At 40.5% G+C, this 26,186-nt stretch overlaps 1 protein-coding gene across 1 annotated transcript; it reads left to right on the top strand.

Moving 5' to 3' along the window:
- Positions 1 to 611: 611 nt before the first annotated feature.
- Positions 612 to 24,285, top strand: LOC114445938 (uncharacterized). The gene is made up of 12 exons (XM_028421276.1): positions 612 to 746; positions 9,553 to 9,705; positions 11,465 to 11,572; positions 14,468 to 14,684; positions 14,834 to 15,058; positions 15,851 to 15,957; positions 16,765 to 16,912; positions 17,070 to 17,122; positions 17,774 to 17,871; positions 17,980 to 18,163; positions 18,452 to 18,640; positions 18,754 to 24,285. Exons 1-12 carry the CDS (start codon positions 726 to 728, stop codon positions 19,957 to 19,959), a joined length of 2,709 nt encoding a protein of 902 aa, XP_028277077.1. The 5' UTR covers positions 612 to 725; the 3' UTR covers positions 19,960 to 24,285.
- Positions 24,286 to 26,186: the final 1,901 nt, after the last annotated feature.

Below are 26,186 nucleotides of genomic sequence, written 5' to 3'. Positions count from 1 at the left end.
GGTCAGAATAGCCAGAAGAGCATGCACACACACACATACATAGGATAAGAAGACTATAATACACATTATACCTTCATCAGAAATTGATTTGTGGACATATTTATAAGCACACACTTGGCTGAAATAAAACAAAGTTATTATTTATTATTATTTTTAAAAAATAAAACTTTTTTTGGGAGTCAAAGAGCAGGATTTCATTCAAAATTAAACCAGGAACTTCCTTTAAAAACTTAAATTTAGTCCAGAAACCCTTTGAGTGCATTGATAGAGGTTGTTTTGTATAAACAACGAGTACTTCCGGTGTCGTAATGACGTCACACAGATCAAGTTTTATATACTTATATATATATATATATATATGTGTGATTTTGATTTAAACGCCTCTTCTACGTAAACCCCGCCCTCGCGTTCCGTCCCAGCCGGAAATACGTCACACGTTCTGAAGCTAAAAGATGCTCCAACTCCTCTTTCACTGTGTGACTTTAGCATTAAAGTTGTACTCTGTGGCAAAACTTTGGCCACACCTAGATCCTGTCCACACACAGCCCGTGGTCCTGTCCCATTTTACAAAAAAAAAAAAAAAAACATCCCCACCTCCTCCACCTCCTCCACCACCATCCATTCCCTCCCTCCCTCCTCTCTCTGGTGCGTTTGTTTGTGTGTCGGCGAGTCCCGGCGGTGTGTAACCGGAGAGGGGCCTCACAGAGAGGGAATGCAGGACTGCAATGGAGCACAATGCAATACAGGTAAAGCCGATATGATTTCCAAATAAATTGTCGATTTTTTGTGTCTTGTAGCCGGCGGTTTTTAAAACCTGTTGACCGGGGGAATATTCTCACCGTGTGTCGCTGTGAATTGAAGCCAAAATTCGCCGTTTTTTTATTTCATTTAGTTTGGGAAATGTCGTATTGATTGTTTTCCCATATCAACCCAAAAAACACCCCCGAGGCACCGAGAGAGTTGCTCTGACTGCAATTCCAACTTTATTCAAGCAGGGTGAACTTTTTGTTTCTCCCGGAGGTGGAAAATAAACCGTAGATATTTGTACATTTCCAGATGAATCGCTCGGTTGTGACACCGAGCTGCTGTCGCCTCGTTTCCCCCACCTTTCCGACAACTCCTCGGACGCTAAAATTCCAGCTTAATATTTCTGATATTTTCGCTCGTTTGTTAATGATTAATTTCTTTTGTGTGTCGTGTCGACAGTAGTCTCTAAAAAAGCTACCAACCCCCTCCTCCTTCACCAACTTAACAACCAACAACAACCAACATTAGCTAAATAAAATGAAATATCTGGCCGTCTGCCTTCAGAAATATCAGGAAACTTTTAAGCTAGTCCACCTTTTTTTTTTTAACAACAACTAGCTAGCAAAGCTAACGCCGCATCGACAGTCTCCATTTTTGAAAATTAAATTTCCAACAACAACAACGACGTGATATTAAAAAAAAGATCGAAATATTTTTTTTTTTTATTTTAACAAAGAGGTGGAGCAACAGTAGTGTTGGTTATAATAGGAAGCATATTGATATTATTATCAAATCCACCCCGACATTTTGTCTCCGGCGTAATTGGCACAGTTTAAGGAGGAATGTTAATATTGTGTGTGTGTGTGTGTGTCTGTGTGTGTGTGTGTGTATAAGGAGGAAATGTGGAGTTTTTGTACTTGAAATGAGGAGGAAACATCCAGAGGACACACACACACACACACACACACACACACACACAGCTAAAAGAAATAAAAGTCATTTATTTGGTGTGTACAGGGAATATCTTAATATTCCAGCAGTGGTGGTGGTTGTATATTTTGATAATGTCACTGTTTAAATATTAATTTATTGCAGTATTCAGAGGGTTTATTCCCTCCTCCTCCCTTTTTTTTTTGTGAACTTGTGAGCTTTTTGAATAACAGGATATAGCCAAGGTCAGCACTGAGTGTGTGTGTGTGTGTGTGTGTTTTATTTATTTATTTATTGTGTAAAGCAGGAGGCATTTTATTATTAATAATTGTTTTTTTCCCCTCTTTCTCCCTCTCTCTCTCTCTCTCTCTCTCTCTCTTCCTGTACTGAAAAAAAAACACACAGTGTGGAAAAAAAAATCTCCATTATTCTCAGAAATATCACGAGAACTGACGCAGGCATGGTGCAGATTATGGGTTTCCATCTTAAATTCTTGTGTGTGTGTTCACATTTTAGACAGAGGGCTGCCTCTCACTCGCTCAGATTATATTATGTGGCTTTTATTTTCCCTGCCTGCCGCTAGGCTGGAGCAATGCTTCAACTGGCCCTCCCCCAGGCACACACACACACACACACACACAAAAAAAAACAGAAAAAAAGAAGAGTGCAGCTCTGTGATAGTCACACAGCACTGCTACACACTGGATAATAGCCGGTTATGACACTGTATGCTCACTTTGTGCTTGTATTTATCATATATTCTCACTGTAATTAAGTTAAATATATGTATGCTGCTCATTTTAGGGTCTCTGCAGAGTTATATTTGTGATTTTATGTCACTTTGTTCTTAGGTGATCACCCAGAAACAGTTCTAATGAGGATTTTCTGGTTGGAGTTAATCCAGTTCTAACTTATTAATGTATTTTTTTCACCTCACAAGCCTCAAAACATCTCAAATTAAACACAAATTAATCAGTTTTCCAAAGAATTTGTTGTCAAATGTTGCCGATAGAGTTGAACTATTGATTAGTTGATGGACTCAGAGCAAACAGGCAATCCTTTTTGGTCTTTAGCTCATCAGAGGGCACTTTAATTGTATGTTTAGTTTATATTTTTATTTGAGTTTCCTGCTCATGTGTCTATAAATATATCTACAACATTCAGGATTGATGGATTAGGTGATCAGCGATCACCTTTTTGATCATCAGATAAGCATGTTTATGCTTTTTCTGGCAGCAGCTTGTTTAAAAAAAGTTCAGAACTAGTTTTTGTTCACTTGATTTTCCTGATTAAATGTTTATTCATTACAGTTGATTGATTTAAAAGATGGCAGATTGGCAAAACTATTCCAGATGTTTGGTGTTCAACAGGTCATGTGACATTAGGCACTTCTTTATTCCTCTAATTTGGGACTTATGTTTATAAAAACTTATAGTTTCAACGAAATATTCGATCAGTTTATTGACACAATAAATGTGCAGCAGTCATTTTTGTGATAGATCGATTTAGTTGGAGGACGTTGTTGTCAAATGTTGCTTCGTTGTGATGTTGCTTGTTGATTGCTCGGCTCATGTCTGTAAAAGTTTGAGCTTCGATTCGATTAGTTGATCAGTTGATTGACAGTAAATACATTTTGATGAATTGTGAGCTCAACATGAGCAAAAGTGACCCAAAGTTTCTCTGAAGTTTTTGCCGTGGAATGTTTGGCACATAAATAAATTGCCAACTGTTTGACGATCAATGCTTTAGCTTTTCTGGGTCGGGGGGGTGTCCGTTGTGAGCGTTGTTTGTACTTTGTGGTGTTATGTTTTCTAATTCTTTCTGCTCATATGGCTATAAATTGATACAGTGATCAGTTGATTGTTGTTCTCCTGCTTCTATGGCATTTTTAAGCAAAAAAAAAAGCTTTAAAGATTAATTGATTAGTCTATTGACCTAAAGTGAATCCACGTTAACTTTGTTATAAGACTATGAGGTGAATTTCTCATACTTTCTGTCTCCTGTTTAAACTCTGTAACGATCCCATAAGGGGTTTCTGTGCAGAACTAAGTAACTTCATCAAACTTATTGGTCTTTCTAATTATATTATCTTACAGTAATATTACTTAAACATATTTTTGACGTGTAATTAGGTCTGCCATTATTCCTTATATATCGTTTATTTCATCTGTAGTACGTCTAGTTAGGTCAGTTAAGTCTCATAATTAAGATTTGATATGACTTTATGATAATATTAACCCGTTATATTAATAAGATAATTCCTAATCCGGGTTATCCAGCTCTTGTAGAACTGTTAAGTATTCCAAATGTACTTTTTTATTGTCTAATGCATATTTCATGCCGCCTTAGGATAGATTTTGATCTAATTTTATGTCACGTTCTTCTTGCTCTGTATTACGCCTTTAACTCTGCACTCATTTTAAATGTACTTTGTCACGTATCTGTCGCTAAAACTCAGCTGTAATATTTTTGATAAAGTCCTGAAATGTACCTACAGTGAATTTGTAATGATTTCTTAATATTCCCATGCTGGTCATGGACTGATTCATGACTTCACCACAGTGCAGTATTGTGTCTTTGAATAAGTTTTATCCTCAGTGTGTCATTATAATAGTGCTGTAATGTTTCCAGAGGGACTCTGTGTTTAATTTAATCTCCCGTGGCTCTATGATTTCAGTTTCTATAGCTGAATGTAGAGTTCATTTGACATTCAACAGCGACCTTCAGTGGTGTTCTCTGTTCAGCTGCATCATAATATCAGTCCTCCGATACAAATATGTTGCTATAGGAGCTCTGAAAGAGCCCGACTGCCAGCTCGTCTTGCATTATGTTGTTTTTCATTTTAGTTTTCCCACAAGGCCTAAAGTGTGTCTGTGTTACTCCACACAGTGATGTAATTAAACATGGTCACTGCATCATGAAATGCACAGCCTTTTTTTAAATTTGCTGCGGTGTTAGTGTTGCCATTCGACACCATGTGTAGCTGATATGTATATTTTCTGCTGCTGTGACATTTATTCTCTATCTTTCTAAAAATTGATCCTGGGCCTGCTGCAGCTGGTCTGCAGAGCTGTAGCGGGTGGGGGGAGGGCTGCCTGTGGTGGGTTATATGGGTATTGGGTGGATGGGGGAGGGTGTGCTGGGTGGGGTGGGGGTTGTGGTTGATCTACACAGGAGTGAGAATTTGAGAATATTCTGCATTTAGGCAGCAGGCGGGAGGTGAAGGGCAACAGGCAGGCTGCATTCAAACGTCACAGCAGCAGGACGAACAGGAACGACTGGTTGTTGTTGAAACACTGCAGTTTAGGAGCAGTTTTTTTTTGCTGCAGAGAGGGCAGCACATCAACTATATGCATTTTATTTAGTGAGTGTTGTATCATGAGAAAATGGTTAGCAGCTGCGCAGCCGGCCACACCCTGAGCTTATACACTGGGCTTTTTATTTCATGTGGATAATAAGCTGAGTGAATGTAACCTCTGCCTGATTTTATTTAAATTCACTTAATATGGAAAAAAATGCAAAAACTGCCCAGCTGCAACTCCTTGTAAATGAATAGACTGCCTGAAAATCACTAGCAAATAAATTAGAGTGATCAACTTATCAAGCTGCAACATTTTTGCTGCCCTAAGTGTGAGAATGTACTGAAAATAATCAGCTGATTACTCAATGTTCGTTATTTATTCACCAGCTTCTGATTAGCAGTGCTGACAAACATGGACTTAAGTGTCTGTTGAAATTGCCAAGAAGTAGAACTGAAACAGGCTTTATTGGAGGTATAACGCAGTTATCAAGGCTTAAATCAAAGTAAAGTTTGATCTCATTGATATTTTATTGCACAATAATGTGAATATACCTCTATCAGAATGTACCAGAATGTGCAGGCTGCTACCAGAAGTGGAATAAAAAGGGAGCAACACATGCTATAGGTATTTAACTATGTGTATCTTTAACAGCCTCTCCAAACCAGTTTTACTCTCTCACTCTCACTCTGCTCATTAAATCCAAAATTTTTTTGGATGTCCTCTGTTGGCATGTTAGTAAGTCGTGTCTTTGCAGTTGTGCTGTGGTGTGAGTGTGAGTTGTTGTTACAGAATCTTATTAAGGCAAAAAAAGAAGTCTTTACTTTTGGACATGTTTTAATTAATAAAAATAGTTTGGATGAAATGTCACGATTTAGGTCTGCATACATTTTCCAGTCTGAACTGCATGGCACACATGATGCATTCAAAGGCTGTCAGAAAGCCCAACGCTTCCTCTTGATTCACAGTTTTTGTTCTACATGTGTCATGTTGATGATTTTAAAGAAAAACATAGCTTATATTTCAAACCTAATGATGAAATTATCAGCAGATTATGTCACACAACAGATACGCTGAGTGGGGAGTTTGATAATTGATGAATAAAATTGAAAATTTGTTTGAAATCATTGCAGTTATAATAGGTAACGCCTGTTCTACGTGTGGTTCTTAGCTGGCTTGTTTTGTAAGAAGAACAAAGTAAAAGGCTTGTTTGATGCGTCAGTAAACAAAGTGGTTGCAGATTCTTTATGTGGATGAACAAGTCAGTTGATTGGCTGTTTATTGTGGCTGTTTTACTGAAAACCAAATCTTTTTTTTTAAATCATAGTGTCTTATTGCTGCCATATTACAACATTTATGGTTAATTGTCAGATTAATAACATTTGCCTTGTTCCCTTTGGACTTTATTCTACTAAGAAAAATCTGTTTTAATATCGTCAGTTTGTGTGTCGCAGCTCTGCAGCTGAATATTGTGTTTCATGCAAAGCTGTTTGCTTGCTTGTAGCTTGAAGCAGATCACAGAGCAGCACAGGCTGTATGATGGATTCAATATCAGCAACCAGCAACACTTTCATGGCTGCGGTGTTTTCAGCTCAGAGCTGTAGAAACAAGACCAACATGTCTGGTGTGTGTTCTACATAAATCAGCATGTGTGCATTTTCCTTTTTGGTGTGCTTAAAGGATTTATGCCTGCTATAGGAACTAGTGTGGGTGAGACGGAATGAAAATCACTCCTGTTGTTAAACATCCTGATGTTTTTATGCCACTTTTAGATCATTTTGAGCTTTTTTTTAAAGCAGTTTCTGGGTGTGCCGTACCTCTATAGAAACAGCACAATCATGGCTAAATGAATAAACTACAACACTGTTATTTAACAATGATTTTACAGCTGTTACAAATTTTTGTCACATGACTTTCTGTCACAAGTGAGTCAGTCAGGCCCTCCTAGTTGCACTAAGGAGTGTAGAATTTTTTGTCTTATACTGAATTTTGTAACTACAAGCAGTTTATTTTAAGATAAGATAAAACTTTATTAATCCCAAAGGTAATTGTTTAGCCTATGGTCACAAGTTACACATTAAAATACAAGAGTGTAAATATAAATATAAACATTCAAATCAAACGTACACAGTGAGTCATAAGCAGTATGACTGTGTACACAATATATGTTGTATAGCTGTGATATAAGGTGATGATAAGGTAGTAAAATGCACTACTTTGTGTCCAGGATATGACGTTTCCAGAGTTAGAAGTGTTGTAAGTCACCTCTGCCTGTGGAATTTGTGGTTATCTGTGAGTAATGTTTATAGAAAATCACATAAGAATCTGCACTCTGAAACTCAGGATCCAAAATGGCAGCTCCCATTCCTGCTGACAGATATGGAGAGGCTTTATTTTGGCCTTAAAATCATAATATCATCATATTCTCTTAAACTGCACCCTCATTTCTGTGCTGTTTTTTTTATGTAGATTTAGGTCTGTGTTGCACTTCCTCATCCAGAACAGTGAAATCAAAGCTGCAGGTTTATTCACCCAGCAGCAGACACAGTATTGGGTTTCAGACATATTAGAAACACACTCTATAAGTGTGCTCAGTTGATTGTTGGTGCTGTGTTAACGCAGACAAACAGGGAGCATTAGCTGCACAAATCAAGTGCTCCTCATCATGAGTGTAAACACAGGATGGTCCTTGTAATCTAAGCTGCAGATTAAATAAAGACTCAAACTCAAGTTTGAGACCTTCAGGTTTTTTTTTTTTCTGAATGATGGCTGCCAGTTTTGGGCTGAAATGGGAACTTTATTGCTCTCACAGGAAGCTGCTGCTGCCACAAAATGCAATGGTTATTAACAGCTCATTAAAGCCACAGATAATGTGACATTTTAATGTACTTACATGCAAGAGTGCACACAGTTTTCAACATCAACATCAACATTCAACATGAAATTATCCATCAAATTATAGGCAAACCCTTTCAATAAACTGATATTTTACATGTTTTTATTTATTTTTTAGTCTCATTGTAGGTAAACAAAGAAATTACGGCTTTTATAAGTGTTATACTACACAAAGACATGTCTAGGTTCTCTCTATTTATAGTTGTGCTGTTTCCATAGAGCTGTACAATGCAGTGAAAAAATCAAACCACGGTGATCAACTCTATGCATCTCTGAACTCAACTACTCTGACCTATAAGGGCTAGTCACATGGTGGAAGCAGGTAACTGTTTAAAATGCCTAATTTACCAGTTTGGATCCTGCACATTATAGATACTGAATGATTAACTACGACTGTTGGTTTTATGATATCTTTCAGGGAATTGTGTGTCCTCCATAATGTGCAGCCAGAGAAAAGTTAAAGTTAAAAACAGAGGACTGGTGTCTGTTAATTTACCCTTCAGCTGCCTCATGTGCTGATATATTATCTGTAAATTAGTGCTCTGGATCACATAGGCTTATATATATACATGTTGTGTTTTTGTGATATTCTAACCAGTCTCTGTCAAAGGAGTTAATTTTTAACATTTCTTCAGAGTTGTTTAATATATTACAATATGCTGCACTGTGTGCCATTTGCACATGTGAAAATTGTGCCTCACTGCAAGATGGTGCAACGTTATCAACAGAAGTGTTGATGCCAGAGGTGGATTCTGCAGAATTTATGGCTTGAACACACCCTTGCAAATGTAGGGAGGACACCATGAGCTCTATGTAAGCACATGGGCATTAAATGTATTTTTGTCTCTCTGATAGATTTCATATACTGTATTTGAAGATAAAATCCTGTTATAAGATCCTGTTGTAGCTTTATTTATTTGCATTTAGGCCCAGTGATGCAGCTTGTGTTGTTCTGTAGTGTTCATATTGTTTGGTTAGCCCGGTTGAACCAGCAGGAGTTTCTGCTGCCTCCTAAAAGGTGTTTTGCTGTCACACAAGTCAGTCTGTTTGGTCTGATATGGGAGGTACCCGATTGTTTTTGGGGTAGCCTGCAGCATCACGTGTTTCCTCCACCAGACCCTCTGTTGTAGGAACTCTTCCAGGAGGTAGACAAAAGTGTATATTTCTGAGCGACCCTAAAAACTAATAAACAGTTGAACTGTGAATAAACTAACTAACTAACACATTCATAAAAACTGAAATGAAGCTTAAGGCTAGCAGAGTCCTCTGCACAACACTGAGGAGTCAGCCAACTTGTTTGAATGACCTTTATTGAGTTGTCAGTGGACAGAGTGGGCAGGGGCACTGTGTTCAGAGATGTCCTTCATTTACACCGTTTTTATTAGAGAAATCCTAAATATTTAGTCATTTTTCATGGTCAAAAAGGTCAAAGGTTTGGTTTGTCCAACAGTTAGATTAATGTTTACATAGCATGCTGAGGAGGAGAGTAGAACAAGTGGTAACTCTGAGTTAATTGATTTTTAGTCCAATAGCTAATCATCCAACTCTTAATAATTACCACTGCTGGACTTCAGTCTAATGTCACTTTCTCAGTAAGCTTCAGTCACACAGTTGATCTACAGTGGAAATGCTGTGCAGCCTCAGTTGTGTTTACATGGTGTCTTGTCTTTCTCTCTGGCAGTGGTTGGGTGCTCCCTCCTGCCAGCGAGGCAGCTATGCCTTCTATAAGTCGGTGAGCAGCAGAGCTCAACCTGATGGGCCCGTCCAGGTGTGGAAGCTCGGGGAGTTCTACTTCATCCGCTGTGGACCGCAGGATCCCGTGTGCATCGCTGAGGTGAGGTCCCTGCCCATGTCACATCATGTTGAGTTCCTCCCAAAGCTTTACAGGGAAATATAGTATTATTATTTATGTTTTTCATTTTTGAATTATTTTTACTGCAGCTATGGTCTTAAATATATCACAATAAATTGGCAGAGAACTAAAACGTAGCAAAAAGAGCACACACAGCTGTAACACCATCATTCTTCGTAGGACATGGCACAGAAATCTTAGCAGCGCTATGAGAACCCCTTCCTCATGCCACCTTTTTTTGTACATTTACAAATACTGGCGTTACATAATCAGACTTGTGTTGTTGCATTGTGTGCCCCAGCTGCCAGCTTAAAGGTGCAACAAAATGCCCCCCCGTTTAGTCCTCTTCTGTACCTTACACAGAGAACTCAGAGTCACAATAAAAACCCAGCAATTCCACTAAATGGGCTGTGTGAAAGGATCTATTCATCCAAATGCTACAGGAGTTTTTACACAGTGGACACAGTGAAGCATTTAAGTGACCTTTGTGTTTGAAAATGTGCTTTTTTTACCTGAGAATGTAGCATTGTAGCTGCTTGGTTGTGTTCACTGCACACTCAAAAAAACCATGTCCTGAGTATGATTGTTCAAAAAAAGAGTTTTTATTCGATTATTTAGCGTCGTGTCTGTTCTTAGGCCCCGTTCACACCGGGGAAAAAAATGTGGCTTAAGCAGGATTCGGTCGCATCCAGGTCAATCCAGATGTGTTTTTTTCTGAGTGTGAACACCTCGAATCCGGCTGTATCCAGTTTGATTTAGCTCAAATGTGGCTCAGGTGTGAACGCAAATGTGGCTAGCGAATCCGGCTAGCCACATTATTAGCCATATTACGAGGCGCCACCTAGTGGTTTGGAGAACAGCAAACACGCTGGATGAAGCCGGATTGAGTGCGGACACAACTGTGTGCTAGCCTGATTTGAAAATAGGTCTGAACGCATCCAGCTTAAAGGCTGTCTGGGCTCAATCCTACTCTAGCTGGAATGACTTAATCCAGTCTCTCACCCTTTAACTCTTCTAACTCTAGTTTTGGTCTCCACCAACTGCACCATCAGAGTTTTATAGCAGAGGCTGTAGCCCCAATAATGTGCTACACTACACTACACTTCCCATAATGCAAGTTAAAAACATCTTTAGTTTAACTGAAAAACCATACTAATTTTTTTTTGTCATTAACACACTATATGTGTGTTTTCCAGAGTAGGCAAGGCATGACGGGTGAACTTGACGTATTAAATAGTTGCAACGCTCCTTTAAATAAACCCATCTGAATGTGACGCTGCACATCGAAGCTTAAATGGGTCACGCTCCTGCTCTCCTGCCCACATGTGCTATAGAAGACTAATATTATGTTTTATCGAGCCTACATCCCACGGCAAAGCTAAATTTAGTCAATTTAGGTCGTGAGCTGAAAAAGTAAGGACACATGTTAATGAGATTGCTTTGTATTTAGGCTGATGATGTTGATTGATCGTAGTGAAGGATGTAAAGTAGGTGTTTTTGGGTTAATGCGTTTGCTTTCAGAGGTTTTTCATTTTTGGCAACCATAATGTCTGCCTCTCTGCCGGTCGACCTATCACTGTGACAATATCTGAACATATATGAAATGGATTTCCATGAAATCATCCCTGTTGGGTTGAAGAATAATCCCATTTATCTGACTTTTACTCACCAAGAGGTGAAAATGCTTAAAAAAGTTTGGCATTCATTCATTCATTCATTCATTCTTGCTCTATTGTTTTAGGTGACCTTACTGTGGGAGGATCAGACCCGACGCCACCTGCTGGCCAGCGCCAGACTCTACTTCCTGCCTGAGGACACTCCAAAGGGACGGACCAGGGAGCATGGAGAGGTGGGTCAAAGGTCACAGGGCCATGAGAGGTTCCACATATCCCACTCATCTATTCATACAGTATAAATATCTCTGTAATGTGGTAGTTAATTAAATTTACTGGCTCATCTCTCTGTTATTTATTGAAGGTTTGTTTAGGTTATACTTTCTTTTAGCTCCTTTTTTGGTCTTTTTTTCAACCACTATACAAAATGCTTCCATTTTTTTTTTTTAACCAGCCTGCTAATCGCAGAGGAGTTTTTTCTCTGACAAAGACGATATAGGAACTAAAATAGATCTGTCGAACTGAGAGGAGCTGCAGATTTTGTTAGTAGTTATGTCTGCCAGGGTCATCCCTTTCCTATCTGTAGTTACTGTGGGCCCATATTTTCAACAATATGAAGTCCTTCTGTGGTAACTGCATGATCATGGCTAGAAGGAGAGGGAACCTAAATGTGTCTATAATAAATAAAGTGTGATAGAATAGAGTGTTTGTCAGTTTAATTTTACTGAGACATGTAGCAAATTGCTACAATTCAATTGCTTTGAATTATGTTTGGTATGTTTTTCAACTTGTACTTCACACACGGTGCATTTTAAGGACTATTTCAAACATAGAGGTGCTGCTCAGTGAAGCCTTTTCAACGTTATCGTCTTCACATTAGAGGTGATTCATTTTATTGATCACATACAGGAGAAGTCGAGGTGTCCTGGTAGAAATGGAGCCTCCAAATATAGATGCATATCAAAGATAAGTGCCCATAAACAGAAATATACAGCGTAGCACTGTCCCCTCTGTAATTCCAGCGGACTTGTGCTGGGAGTGATCGTCTCCCTAATATAATCCAGGGAATGCTTTAAGAACATCTATTAATAACCTCGTCATAGGAACACTGTCTCCTTTTTTTTTTTATCTTTGGTCAGGAATCCAAACAGGTTAACCTTCAGATGACGCCTCCTTGTGTTGATAAAAAGTCTTACCTGACCTTCCTGCTAAAATAAATCAACACTCACGTCTCTGTGGCCTGATGTGAACATCGGTTTAATTAATACTCTCATGTCTGCTGGCAGAACAGTTGATTATAAACATGTATTTAATCAAAACAAATTTAAGGAAGTACAGTATGAGAGTGTTTTTGATTAACACACTAGTTCACATGCAGGCAGCAGCTCAGTCTTTGGGACTGAGGGTAATGTATTACCCAAATTTAAATCCTATGACTTGTCTGAAACCAAATTTTCCACAGTTTGAACTGAGAGTTTCCGCAGCTGAAAGAGGTTTCATTCCATGCAGTTAAAACAGCTTTTCATTGGATTTATTTTATGTATTAAAAACATTAGATGCCTGTGATTTGCTCAAAACAGTGTGTGATATTTCTGTGTTTTCTCCTGCCCTGGTCGGTATTTTTTAATCCAGGCTAGAGTGCATACGAGGACATTTTGTGCCTCCTTAATATTAATGATTTTGTTTTTTTTGTTTTGTTTTTCTATCTACTGTCATTTCCTTGTGTAGTGGATCTATTTTTCTGTGGGCGGCTCTTCTTTCTTTCTCCTTTTTTAATCAGTTCAGTGTGAAGTTTCTAAGGATGGAGGAAGTGGAAACATTTTTTTCCCAGTCTCACAGAGGCATGTCAACACCAACATACTTAAAATGTGCTATATTGTTTCAGCATGACGTGGGTGTTTCTTCCTGAAATGTGTTGATTTTGTTTGTAAAGTGTTACTATTAACTACCCGTCTTTACCCTAAAACCTGCCTGTGGATTTTAAATGCATGTTTGTTTCATATTACACCATTTATCACATCCAGAAATGTTTAAAATATACTAAAAATGTAAACTTTCCAAATATAAATAATAACATTTTATTATAAATGTTTTACTTTAAAATCTTAAGAATAGATTTTTTGCACAAACAAGTTTCTATAAAAATGATAATAACTCTGCACTCCACAGCACAACAGAGAGGCCATGATTAACTGACGTGTGACCAGCAGTCACATGACATAAATTCAGCAAATAGTTGGCTGATCCACAGGCTGTGATTACACAGAGCAGAAGGAGATGTAAAGAAGTAAAATGCACTGAGTGATAAAATAAAAGCTGTATGGTTTCTGTGGAATCAATAAACCCATTCAACTTTCTCTTCATAAGCTTTATGGTTTTATAACTGCACGACACTGCACAGAAGACATTATTTATATGTAAATATATAATTCTTGTCTTCTAAAACACATTTAAAATTCCTTCTGAAACTTTTACTGCTTCACTGAAACATGAAGGCAACCAAGGAGAGCTGAACCTGTGCAAAGACAAGGAAATGTTGAGTGAGAGTCCACTGCAGAGTGAGAGAGATGAGGCGAGTTTGTTTCTGTGTGAACAGAGTTTAAACTGAACTGTTGAAGTACGTTGACACAACTAATCTAAAATGCCCGTTTGTTACCTCATACATATCCAACTCTTTTGTTAGCTCTGTTTTTCAGACAGAATTTCCAACCACTGTGTTATCAGTTTTAAAATATTGTATGCTGATCTTATCGTTACACTTTTCCTTGCTGCTAAGCAACAGGTGATTATGTCGTCTACCTTCATGCAGCGTGTGACGCGACACTTTAAAATGAAAGAGGAAGTGTAGGAGTCCATGTTGGACTGAAATATTTTGGTTCTCTCTTCTGCTGCATGCGATTTGTTTCTTTAAGTCATTACAAAGTGAATTTAACGGCTGAAAGATGATGAAGGATTTACAGTCCTGCTGTATTTGTCCATATTCAGCAAGGTCCACACTGAAGTTTTAAACTGATAAATAGATCATTTTTAATAGACAATGCTTCGAATCACTTCAATGACCACTTAGATCTATAGTGATGTATAATTTAAAATATGTTACTATCAAATTTCCTTGTTTGTGTGTTTGGTAGGATGAGGTGTTGGCCGTGTCCAGGAAAATGGTGGTGCGGGTGGAGGATCTGGTGCGATGGTCATGTGCAGAGCCGTCCGGTTGGCGCAGTAGCCAGAAGCCACTGCTGGCACTGCCACCCTGCGGACCCAATGGCCTCCACAAACTTCTACTGAGCAACGATGGCGGCAACAACATGCCAGAGAGAAGCAGCGAGCCACTCAAAGATAAAACAGAAAGTAAGAAGATCAACTTCCTGATGTGTCTCTTGTCATTCTGCTCCCATTTTAACTACTGAGAGGGATCCTGCTGCATTCTCTCTTCAGCAAACCATATATTGTGATGTTAATAATCCCCTGTGTGATGCATCTTTTGTGTTCTCTGTCAGACGGCCTGGTGGAGCGTGAGAGCATCAAAGTTCTCAGCTACCCGCAGTACTGCCGCTTTCGCTCCCTGCAGAGACGCATCCAGGGCAGAGCCCGGGGGCCGGGGCTGCAGGACCCCCACCTGCTGGCCCTCGGTGGTGTAAAGGTGCTGCCCAGCACCCGGCTCATGTACTGCAGGGACACCTTTAACCACCCAACACTGGAGAGCAGCTTCTCCTGGCAGTTCAGTGAGTGTCTCGTTTGTTTTAAGAATCCAGTATTGATTTTGATTATTGATCCCAGTCAGAATCTGTAAAAAGAGGAAGAATCACCAGACTTTTAAATCTCTTCATCCTCAGAGCAACTAAGAAGCCATGATGGACTTAGTTGACCAGCAGTTACATGACTAAATTCCATTACATATCTGGCTGTTTTCTACGGAGATATGCAAATTAGAGTTAAAACTGGTCTGAAAATACCAAAAATATTGATCTCACTGCTTCCAGCTTGTTCATATTTGTGTAATATCCGTCTGAGGGGTTCAACTTCTCTTTTTTTATTCGTGTTTTATAACTGTGTCATACTGCACAAAAGACATATTTGGGTTGCCTCTACTTTGACTCATAATTGTGCTGTTTCCATAGAGGTGCAGGCTTGTATAATGCAGTGAAAACTGAGCCCACAGCGACTAAAAATATAACAAGAGTACAAAACGCCCAGAAACTGCTTAGGGGAAATATCTGGTTGAAATGTCTGAAAGGTTTCATCCTGCATGCACCTCCTGTAGTAATGGATTTGTTTTATGGTACACATTTGATCTCAAACTGAAAGATGAAAGGCCATTCAGGTGAAATAAGACCTTTTCAGTTTAAATGCCTTTAAAACTGTAAACACTTCCTTCCTTTAAAAAAAAGCTTCCTGTCTGCCACCTGCTGGCAACTTCTGAGACTCTCAGGGATTGGTGCAGCCTTTCTCTACTTAGATTTTTGTTGTTTTTTTTTGCATTCTTGTAATTTCTATGTTTGTGTTTTTCCCCCCAGGATGTCCCTCTCTCAGTCTGCGAGGACGGCCTCGCAAGAAGAAAGGCCGAGACAGCAAAGACTCCCCAACCTCCAGCCAGTCCGAGTCCTGGATTGAGAGGATGAAGGTTTGTTTGGTCAGAAGGGTCATAATAATGACATGTGGGATTTAATTCACCATCATTTTATGGATAAATCATTTGTGTAGGCTGTATACACTGTTGTGTCCGTGTTCTGTGTTTATTTAGATGCTAATAAAACTGTTAGTCAGACTTAAATTAGGAGCATGTTCTGCCAGTGGTTTAAAAACTGTGGATAAAATTTCTCTTCGGGGGCCCAGTGGGCTTCAACTTATAGTGAGTTGACTTCAGAACAAAATCCAACCCCTGATCAGTACTGGATGGAGCTCATCTTTGCACCAGACTGGTCCTCAGATCAATTTCTTAAAAAGAGGACCAAACTACTGCCACCAATGTAACTTCCAAGCATAGACTGTATAAAGATAGATGCCATAACTTAACATAGCTCCCCAAAACTGACTCCAAAACATCTGGATTGCCCAGCTGGTGCAGTATGGGTGATAAACCTCGCCTCTTCCATGTTCGGTCAGCAGCCAAAAGGAAAGCCAAGCGGCTGGCTCAAAGAACTGGATAAGTGTTCGGGTTAAACAGTGAAGTTGCAGCTTTACCTCTTAGGTACTACACAGACTCCGGTTCCAAGATGGCATCTTTTTCCAGCATGGCAGTGCCCATAAGCTAGATATTTTGGCCTCACATGTGTACAGAGGGCAGAGGTGGAACTGTGTTGTCCATCTGTATTTACACTCCATGATTCCAAGCTGTAAAACTTGATTAGGCTGCACATGCAGCCTCTGAGCTGACCCTGGAGCTGGAGTTGTGCGCTGGTGTTGATGCTGCTCTGTGTTTTTCTCTCAGGAAAACGTGATGGGCAGCGTAGAGGTTGGCTGTGAAGGCAGCTGGCTCCCTCACCCTGAAGAACAGCTGTTCCTGGATCAGCTTTTTGCCTTCATGGAACGTAGCGGCTCACCCATCCACAAAGTCCCCAACCTAGGCTTTAAGAAGAGTGAGTCCTCCTGTCTTTACTTTACTTGAAATTTGTATATTTGTATTTTTTTTTAAATCTTGGTTCAGTCACACTAATTTGTGTTTCACGTTTAGAACCTGATTTGCATTTTTATATTTCCTGTGTGTCTGATTTGTTTCAACTGCTCTGTCCTCAGTTGACCTCTTCCTCATGTACAGTGTGGTCAAACGGCTTGGAGGATACAAAAAGGTGAGTAGATTTAGTTTATCAAGTTCATTAAAACGTTATTTAACAGAACAGCTTGACACTTTTGTGGCTGAAAGGAAGTACAAATGGTGAGAAGTTAAACTACCAGTATTTTCCCAGCAGAAAGCAAACAACACCGAACAATCTGTAAATGAAGCAGGGAAATGATGACGCACAATACTGTAGTTGTTCTGAAGCAGGATTTTAAACAAAAGACTTGTAATAGAGTATTGTACTCTAAGTCGTTTATAGTAAATAAAAACAAAATCTGCCCTACAATAAAAGAAAACAGGCAGAAACAGTTCTGAAACGGAGCTCTGCACTGCACAACAAAAGCTCCATTCAGTCGTTCATCTCACTGGCTGTGCTGAACAAAGCTCTGCTATACAACATTGTGTCATACCCCTAATCACACACTGTATAATGTATGTAACTGTTTCAGTCGCCCTACACACAACACACACAAAAACACATTACTCAGCACTAAAGCTTTCTGTAAAACATGTGGTTTAAATAACTACATCCTCATTGCAGTCACACAGTTCAGCCCATCTTGATTCATACAGTTAATGATTAATTGAAGAAGTAGAGGGATCATCCTGGCATCCTTTTGTTTTCTGCGGTAGCTAAACACTGCATGTTTGTGTGCGACAGGTGACAACAGACCGCCTCTGGAAAGTAGTTTATAACGAGCTGGGAGGATGCCCCGGCAGCACCAGTGCTGCTACCTGCACCAGGAGACACTATGAGAGGTCAGAACACAGAAACACTAAACCCTAAAAAAAATACATGGATTTTTATGAAAAAAAGGTCCAATTTGAAATATACACCTCATGTAAAAGTGCATTGGTGTGTTTCAGGCTGATGCTTCCCTACGAAGAGCACCTCAGAGCTGGAGGGACAGAATTCAAAATCCCAGAATCCCCTATGGCTCCAAAACCAAGAGGGATCAGAGGAAGGAAACCACTTCCCAGAGGCAGAAGACCAGGACCTAAACCCAAAGAGAAGAAAGTCACAACCCTTCCTCCTCCTTCACCTCCTGCTGTAAGTGACACACTGACAGCATACTAAGAGTTTGCATAAAGGGTCGTTTGTGTGCTGCATCTGTCTTTAAGTGCTTGATTGTTCTGTTGTGTATAACTCATCTACTTCTCCCCTTGTTTAAAAGTATTTTTGAATGTGATGCATTTTTAAAAAGTTGAGTCGCAGGCAAGCAGAAATACATAAGGAAAGACCAGCACTGGAAAATCAAAAGATTACACTTATAGAAGGAAAATAGATGAGAGTACTTTAGAAGCTGAACTTGCCTCTGCTGCTCTTCCTTCTAAGCAGATTGTGACTCCTAACGGCACCGTGGTGGTGAAGCGCGGCAGAGGCCGGCCACCGGGCACAAGGAACAAGGCCACGCTGATCGCTCAGGCCAAGCTGCTGGCTCAGCAGCAGGCTAAAGCCAAAGCAGCAGCAGAGTCTCTGCTTCCAGCCAAAGGCAGAGGAGCACTGATCTCCAGCAGCACACACAGGGTAAAAGGCACCACAAACTGTCCGTCACACTTTGTCTGCTGTTACCCAGGAGAAGAACATTCTGTTTGTTACAAAATATTATAAATATGTTTTTTTTTCTGTTCTCCCTGCAGCCAATCCAGCCGGCTATTCTCCCCGTCAACATGCCTCTCACGCCTGACCTGTCCCCCATGTCCACCCCCTTCCTTCCTTTCCAGCCCAAACCGAAGGAGGTGAAGCTGGACCGAGGGGAGTCTGTGGCTCCCGCTCCAGGTGTGCTCCTTTCCACTCTGCCACGCTTCGTTGGGGGCTCTCTGGGAGGTTTCAGCCCCATCAAAGGTGTGTGTCCTCTGGATGTCTTCAGAAACCACATGAGCCTGCAGAAAGGTGTGGAGAGCCCTGCCCTGACACCTCAAGACTCAACCCAGCACCATCCCACCATCTTCACACTCCAGCCCAAAAATGGAAGTCCAGATACCCCTCATCCAACAGGCGAGCAGTTCCAGCCTCAACCCCACCCACTGCACCAGCATCCGAACCACTGCTCAGGGTGTAACGTGGATGACGGAGGTCAGAGAGGAGGCAGAGGCGAAGCCAGGGGCCGGCCTCCTTTGCCCCCTCTCAGAGTCCTACCTTTGAACCTGGACTGCAGCGTCCAGGTGTGTCAGCTGATGAGGACTCGCCGTCTGGACTCATCTCAGCTGCAGACCTTCACACGCAGGTTGTCTGAAGCCCTGTCTCAGGACCTGACCACCAAGCCCCCCTGCTCTCCCATCACCCCACCCCCTGAACAGGCACTGCCACTTAACCTCAGCAAACGTTTCACCGCAAAGAGACCCAGCTCAGACGGATCAGAACCAAGCCGAGCAGTGATCAATGGGAACACAGATCAGCCCTCGTCCAAAAGATCCAGAGCTGGTTTCACAGAGCAGGCTGAGGACTACAGCCTGGGTGGCAGATCCGGCTCTGGAGGAGGTACAGGAGGAGTACAGGATGTGGAGATGAAGAACCAGGAGGAACCTGCAGACCTGAGCTCCCCCAGCAGAATCCGGGCCTTCCTGCTCGGCCTGCCACCCTTCCAGGTGAAACTGGAGGAGGATTTGAACGGGACAAGGTTTGGGAAATTTCTTCCTCCAGGTTCCGAGGATGAAAACCAGAGGACTGAGGCGGAGAAAGCAGAGAGCGCCACAGCAGTGAAGAAGGAGGAGGCAGTAGTTGAAATGGATATAATCAACAAACTACAGAAGTCTGAGCAGGAGGAGAGAGAACCCCCCCACTGCTCTGGTCCTGTGGAGCTAAAGAGAGCCGGGCCCTCAAACACTGACACACACTGTTTTTAGCATTATTGCCCCTGTTCGTAGTCACACTTTGGGATGTAATGACCGTTGGATACGTCTGGGATTAGTTGCTTTTGGAATGTTGGTGTCAGACACCGCCTGCTTTAGCAGTCGATCCCGTTAAAGCCTGAAAACACGGGAGCAGAGATGTTTCTCCGTCTCTGAGTACATCATGTCATCTCCTGTCATTTTACAGCTTTTTTGTCGTTTTGTTATTGAACTTTTCGAACGACAGACTCATGACAATCACAGATCAGTTTCCTTCTGTTGCCTCATTAAGGTAACTGACTCTTTAACAAACACTGCCATAACTCTCCATAACACTATTAACTCCACTATTCAATGTTAACCTAAAATATTGAATAAAATCCACATCACTTTAAGGTAAAAATCCACATTAGATCTATGGGTGATGCTATGCATCAAGACGTCATAACGAGCATTTAGAGTGTACTGTAGTTTGGTAGTGTCATTTTTAAAAAATTGTACTCTACATCTGTAGAGAGATAGTTATTTTCTGATAAAGTGTTTAACATTATCTGAAGCTCCCGGTGAGGAGCTCTTCAGTCTTCACGTTATAGCTCGTTAAGTGAAGCCTTTCTATAGTCCTGCTCATTAGCTGAAATTATATAAACTTTCTTACACAAATGTGCCTTAAACAGCTGGCGACATGCCTCATAGCTGGCTTTACATTCATTCATGTAAAGAGATACCTTGGTGTTGGGCCATTGTAGCTTTCCCTCTAGGTCTACTGTAAAAAAAAAAGTCAGAATTCTGTGTTTAATGTAAGCTTTGGGGGTAAAAAGTCATAATTCTGACTTTTTTTCTCAGGATTTTGAGGTCAAAATTGGAATGAATTCTCAGATTAAGAGCACGTTGGCCGCTTCATGCCCTTTCGCTTCATCATTAATAGCGTTCAGGTTAAAGCCTATATGTGAACATGTAGCCCAGACATTGAGACTACCTCAGGTTCTTCTTTAGTGCTTCAGTTCCTTTTATCTGTTTCAGGGAGTCTTAAGTCTTTCCTAGCGTGCATTGGGGCGATGTGGTGGTCTGTAAAACACTGACAGACAGCCATCTGGATGTTAAAGGATGTTAAATCAGATGTCATAAAAAGACCAAATGTGGTACCTTTCTTCGGCTTTAAACAAAAGCAACAATTTGTCCTCCTGCAGCTTAATGTTGGCTGCAAACATGATACCATGCTCAACATGGATGTGCCAAAAAAAACTGTGGCCACTTCAGGCTGGCTCCAACAGTGAGGCAACCCCCCACAGATCTCCATGTTAAAGGAGCAAACTCTCTATAGGATCCTACCCCACCCCCCAACTCACTGTGCTATGCTAGGCTAACTGCTTCATACATAGCAGATCGACATGTGAGCGTGGTATCAGTCTTCTCAGCTGTTTCTCTGCAAGTAAATAAGCACCTGATAGAATTCTGATTTGAATGAGACATCAGATACAGACTGTTAGGTGTCAAACACTCAGCTTTTACTTCTGATCCACATCTTTTCCCTCTCATTTAAGTGCCAACACAAAACACAGACCCCTCATTGTGTAGGTGTTAAAAAAAACATCAAGGTATCCCTTTAAATCACAGCCTTTCCTGGTTTATTTCTCTGCCACAGATGTTGGTTGGTTCGGATTTGCACACTTACTGTAACACTTGCTTCTTTTCCATATTTAAAATCCACCATGTTTGTTTTTCTTTTTTGTATACCTTATGCCAACTGTTTTATTATTATTATTATTATTATTGTTATTATTGTTTTACTCAGATGGACAGCTAAAAGAACTGGTGCTGTTTGTTCTGGTTGCTGTTGCCATAAAGGTGTAAATTCTTTTCATCACAAATCAGTGAGTCTAACAGAAAAATTTCTCACCGCAGATTTATTTGTTCAGAGTTTTAAAGAAAATATTTTAAACGAACTTAATTAAAAAGAAACAGTAACTTGTTAAGAAAGTATTTTTCTGACTTATTTGACTGTTGGCTTCAAAAGAGGCAGAATTGTTTGTGTAGGAATGCATGAGTAGAGACATGTAGACTCCACCAAAGTACTCCTCCGTAACGTCTCAGTTATCATGTGTGTCAGGAGTTCTCCTCCTACAGGAGAGGACAACAAGCCGTCATGTTTTTATGGATGCAGTAATCTCAGATTATCTTACTACAGGGTAACTGCTGTATATAACTAGTGTCTCACTCTGCTTCATCCCGTCAGTCTGTGTATTGTTGGTGAGTGAAGGCAGTTTGTACAATGGCAGATGGAGCATACTGTAATAGTTCTTTGTTTTGGGGAGCAACACAGAGCTGTGTCTCATCCTTCAAAGGCCACATTCGAAGGCCATCCCATTTCAATGTATCCTTTAAATCCGGCCTTCATTCATTCCACCTTGTAGCAACCCAGCCTGTTCCAAGACTGTGTGGTGGTGATGACTGCTGGAGTAAGAATACAGTGGACTGGCAAACTTTCAAATGACCGTGGAGTGCACTTTAAAATCAACAGCAGTCCACACACACACACGTGCATTGTAATGGCTGGTGACACAACTGGAAGGCCAGACACATCTGAACTGAGACACAGTTAAGGTTTCCTTTACCCTACTTCAGGCTCGCTGTCCCAAGATCTGGAATGCCAAGTGGCCGAGGAGTGCTTTTTAAAATGTAACATGGTTTCTCAGCATAGTGGCATTATAGTACAGCTGCTTAGTTAGGCTAGATCTGCCCTCCAAACTGAGACACAGCTAACATGGGTGCTCAGAATTAACATGGGTCTGCCTGAATGTAAAGTCCTTCCTGCTTAGTGGTTCAAATCTTAATCAATTGTGTTGTTTTATGCACAAACAACCCTATTCTTCAGAACATGAGCAAACGGTTCTTCTGTATTTTCCCCTAAGACTAACAAACTAGTTCCACCTCGGCCTCATCACTCACACTTGGAGGCTCCCCGGTCAAAGCTCCACTGCACTAGATCTGAACATTTGTCCTGCATGTCTTCTAAATGTTGATGACAACGTGTCTCTGAGTGTGTCGTCTGAAGCTGAGGGGGTTGTAGTTTAGGGCTGGGCAGCATGTTAAAAGCAGTCACACAGCTAAGTAGTTTATTTTTGTTTATTTAAGTTTAGTTTGTTACATTTTTCTTTAGATATTTTTTTTTCCTTTTGATAAATTTTCAAATGTTTACATCTTGTTATGCATGTTGTGCAGATTTCTTATATCCAGTGTTTTGCACACTAACACCAGACTTTGAACGGCACTGCTCATTCATGTTAAGTACTTAAAGTGCCTCAAACCGTTGGAGTGAATGAAAGTTAAATCAGCCTTCGTGTCACTGACTTGAACAACGGCTCCTGTTGTTAAACTTTCTGGTTTGTCGTTACCGAGGTGACAGCAGGACGCCGATAAGCTCCGCCTGTCGGAGCAAACTGGACCTAACAGGACTTGGCGACAGCTGTGTGTCGCTGTCGGGCCGCTCAGACATTCGTGAAGATGAACGATCAAATGAAAGGTGCCACATGTCTCGTTCTAACATCCTTGATCAGTTGCATTAGTTTGATTTGAATATTTTGACATTTTTTGCTTTAATTTAATAAAAAACTGAACTGTAATCTCGTCAAATCCTGCAACGAATGATTTGAATTATCAGTCATGGGTGGAGACAGTAAGGACGTGAATCAGTTAAACAGCAGTCCAAAGTTCAAATTATATTTTCAAAAGCTCAAAAAGCTGTTTCTTATTGTGTATAAATGAATCAAAATTCTATCTTTGATTTTGTTTGTGTGGTGAAAACTTTTCATAAAAGAATTTACAAGATTTCTACAAGATTTAAGCAATAAAATAATCTATAAAATGTCCAAATGTCCAGGCTGAATGTGCTGGTTGTTCTCTGGTGAAGTTCTGACTTGAGACTGACGGCTGTATAAAGAGTGATAAAACATATATCCTCCCTCCCGTGACAGCAGCACTTTGATGTTAAACTGCTTCATGTGGCACCTTTTCAAACTGTTGGATGTTACTCGCTGATGAATGTCTCCGTCACATCTTCCTGTGATGTTAAATCATGTTAAGAATCAAACACAGATCAGCTGTTGAGGCGTCCTTGGCCTCTTTACGGGCTGCTGAACTGAAGAGAGCGGACTCTTCCTGAGGAGTTTCAGCTCAACGGGACTTTTCTTGCCTGTTGATTGATGCTCTGTGTCGGTGCACATGTGATCACTGCAGATCTGCAGCACAAACTCCATGTTCTTTTGTTTCTGTAAGCAGTTGGCAGTGTCAGGTACCATTCCATTTTAACACTGTATATTTATAATAAAAGTAATCTGTTAATAAGTCCTGACTGAGGTGTCTTGTTTCACTCCATAAGAAGAGGCCGAGGTTCTTAAACATCTGTCAGAGGTTGGTACAGATGTGTTATCAGACTTATCGATAGCATCCTCTTCTATGCTGTGATGTGCTGGGAAAGCAGCATCCCGCCCAGGGATCGATAAAATATCCATCCATCTATCTATGAAGTCTAAGCAACCAGCTCCTCCTAGAGGATTCCTCTGGAATTACGACCTTGTCTTGGCAGAGAGGCTTCCTTGGTCTACTGATCCTCAGGCCTGTGTTTTCTGGAGTTGACCGTTTCTGACAGGTGATCCAGAAGCCTCTTTTGTGGGACCTCTTCCAACCCTGTATCAGGTGATGCTGTTCTGATATCTACTGTATTAGGATCTTGCTCAGTGATATGCTGCTCCTGGAGTGGGTCACTGCCACCTCCCTGCATTCGGTTTCCCAGACCTGGAAGCTCATAAGCGACTCTGGAGCCTTGTGGCAGTCTTTCAGAATTCCTGAGTGACTCTGAGGTTAGACAGGAAATCTTCAACAGACATGGTGGCACTTTACAGCTCAATCACCCCAAGTACCACAGAGCAATTGGGCCAAGATCCAAGAAATCAGGTGAACTGGGCACCTGGATAGAGCTTGGAAGCCATGTTTAAGCCTTTGCCATTGGGGAGGAATGGGTCCACCACCAGTTTGTCACATGGTGCCTATAGTTAATATATGTTTTTAAGATAACACTGTTCAAAACAAAATAAATAAGGAACATTTAAATACAGTGCAATAAAAGATTACTCACCATATCCTCATGTAAAGTACCTTTACTCTTCCCGCTCTGCGTGTTCACACTTGGTGGATCTCCTCTGATGCAGCTGTGCTACTACCAGCAAAAATTCCGGACTCCCGGCAGCTGGTGACTTTTTCCACGCAGGTGACTTTTTGACACACCTGTAAGGAAACATACAGCCTGAAAATGAAATCACAGACGAGTGAAATGAGCTGAATATACGATAAGTACGGGAAGTATTCCACCCTTCGTCAGTTAGCTCACTTTTAAGCTAGCTCTGATTTTGTCGTTGTTAGCATGACTAGGTTACTTTTATGCTAGCTCAGGTAGCAAAATGTTTTGATTCCTAATTTATTCTGACACGTCTTCAGTCTTTTAGGTTGCTGTATGAACAAAAGAGTTATATAATTAAACAAAAATACATATAACGCATAATATATATCTTTCTTTCTGTAATTTGTTTAAGAGCTAGTTCTGCTTAGCAAGCTAGCTGCTACGCTAATAGGCGACCGTTAGCTAGCAATTCAGCTTTATTGACCTGTATTAAGACCGTAATCTGATTATTATCTATTTAAATTGTAACTACTAATAGTTTTATTTTGTATTCTAAACTTTAACTCTCCAACACAAGTGTGTTTACTAAAGTATATTATTTTATAACATTGGTCATCCTACTCTCCACGATTTCAGAGGCAAATATTGGACTTTTACTCTAAATTCAAATGATTTATCCATTAGTTACCTTTTAAAGATTACTATTTGCACTTTGGCTACATTATAGTATTGAACAGAGTATGGTAGCTAACGTATTTCTGCATGATATGTACTTTGCTCTTTTTATTTTGACTGATACTTTTATATTTGGACAGTACATTTCTTTGTGGAGTCTGGTGTTAATTAATACTTTTTTAAAACATTTTTAATGTGTTGGACAAAATAACAAAGTTCTTCAAACTGTGTTAGGTAATAATGGTCTCACTTTATTTCTATTGAGACTATTGTCAGTGATAAAAGAGCGTGTCCTGTTTATTGGGCCTCAGGCTCATAAAGCAGATCACGACCTGGTGGAAAGTCTGAGCAGTGAAATGAAACCACGTTGTGATGACGGGGTCTGAGCTGGAGC

Source organism: Parambassis ranga, chromosome 14 (genome assembly GCF_900634625.1).
Source record: "Parambassis ranga chromosome 14, fParRan2.1, whole genome shotgun sequence".
NCBI lineage: Eukaryota > Metazoa > Chordata > Actinopteri > Ambassidae > Parambassis > Parambassis ranga.
This window is presented reverse-complemented; position numbering and strand designations above follow the sequence as displayed.

Bases quoted from the DNA above. Each gene is read 5' to 3' on its own strand.
- LOC114445938 (XM_028421276.1), top strand. From the start codon at position 726: ATGGAGCACAATGCAATACAG. The intron at 14,685-14,833 runs GTAAGAAGATCA...GTTCTCTGTCAG, and splicing joins ACTCAAAGATAAAACAGAAA to ACGGCCTGGTGGAGCGTGAG. The intron at 17,123-17,773 runs GTGAGTAGATTT...TGTGTGCGACAG, and splicing joins GGCTTGGAGGATACAAAAAG to GTGACAACAGACCGCCTCTG.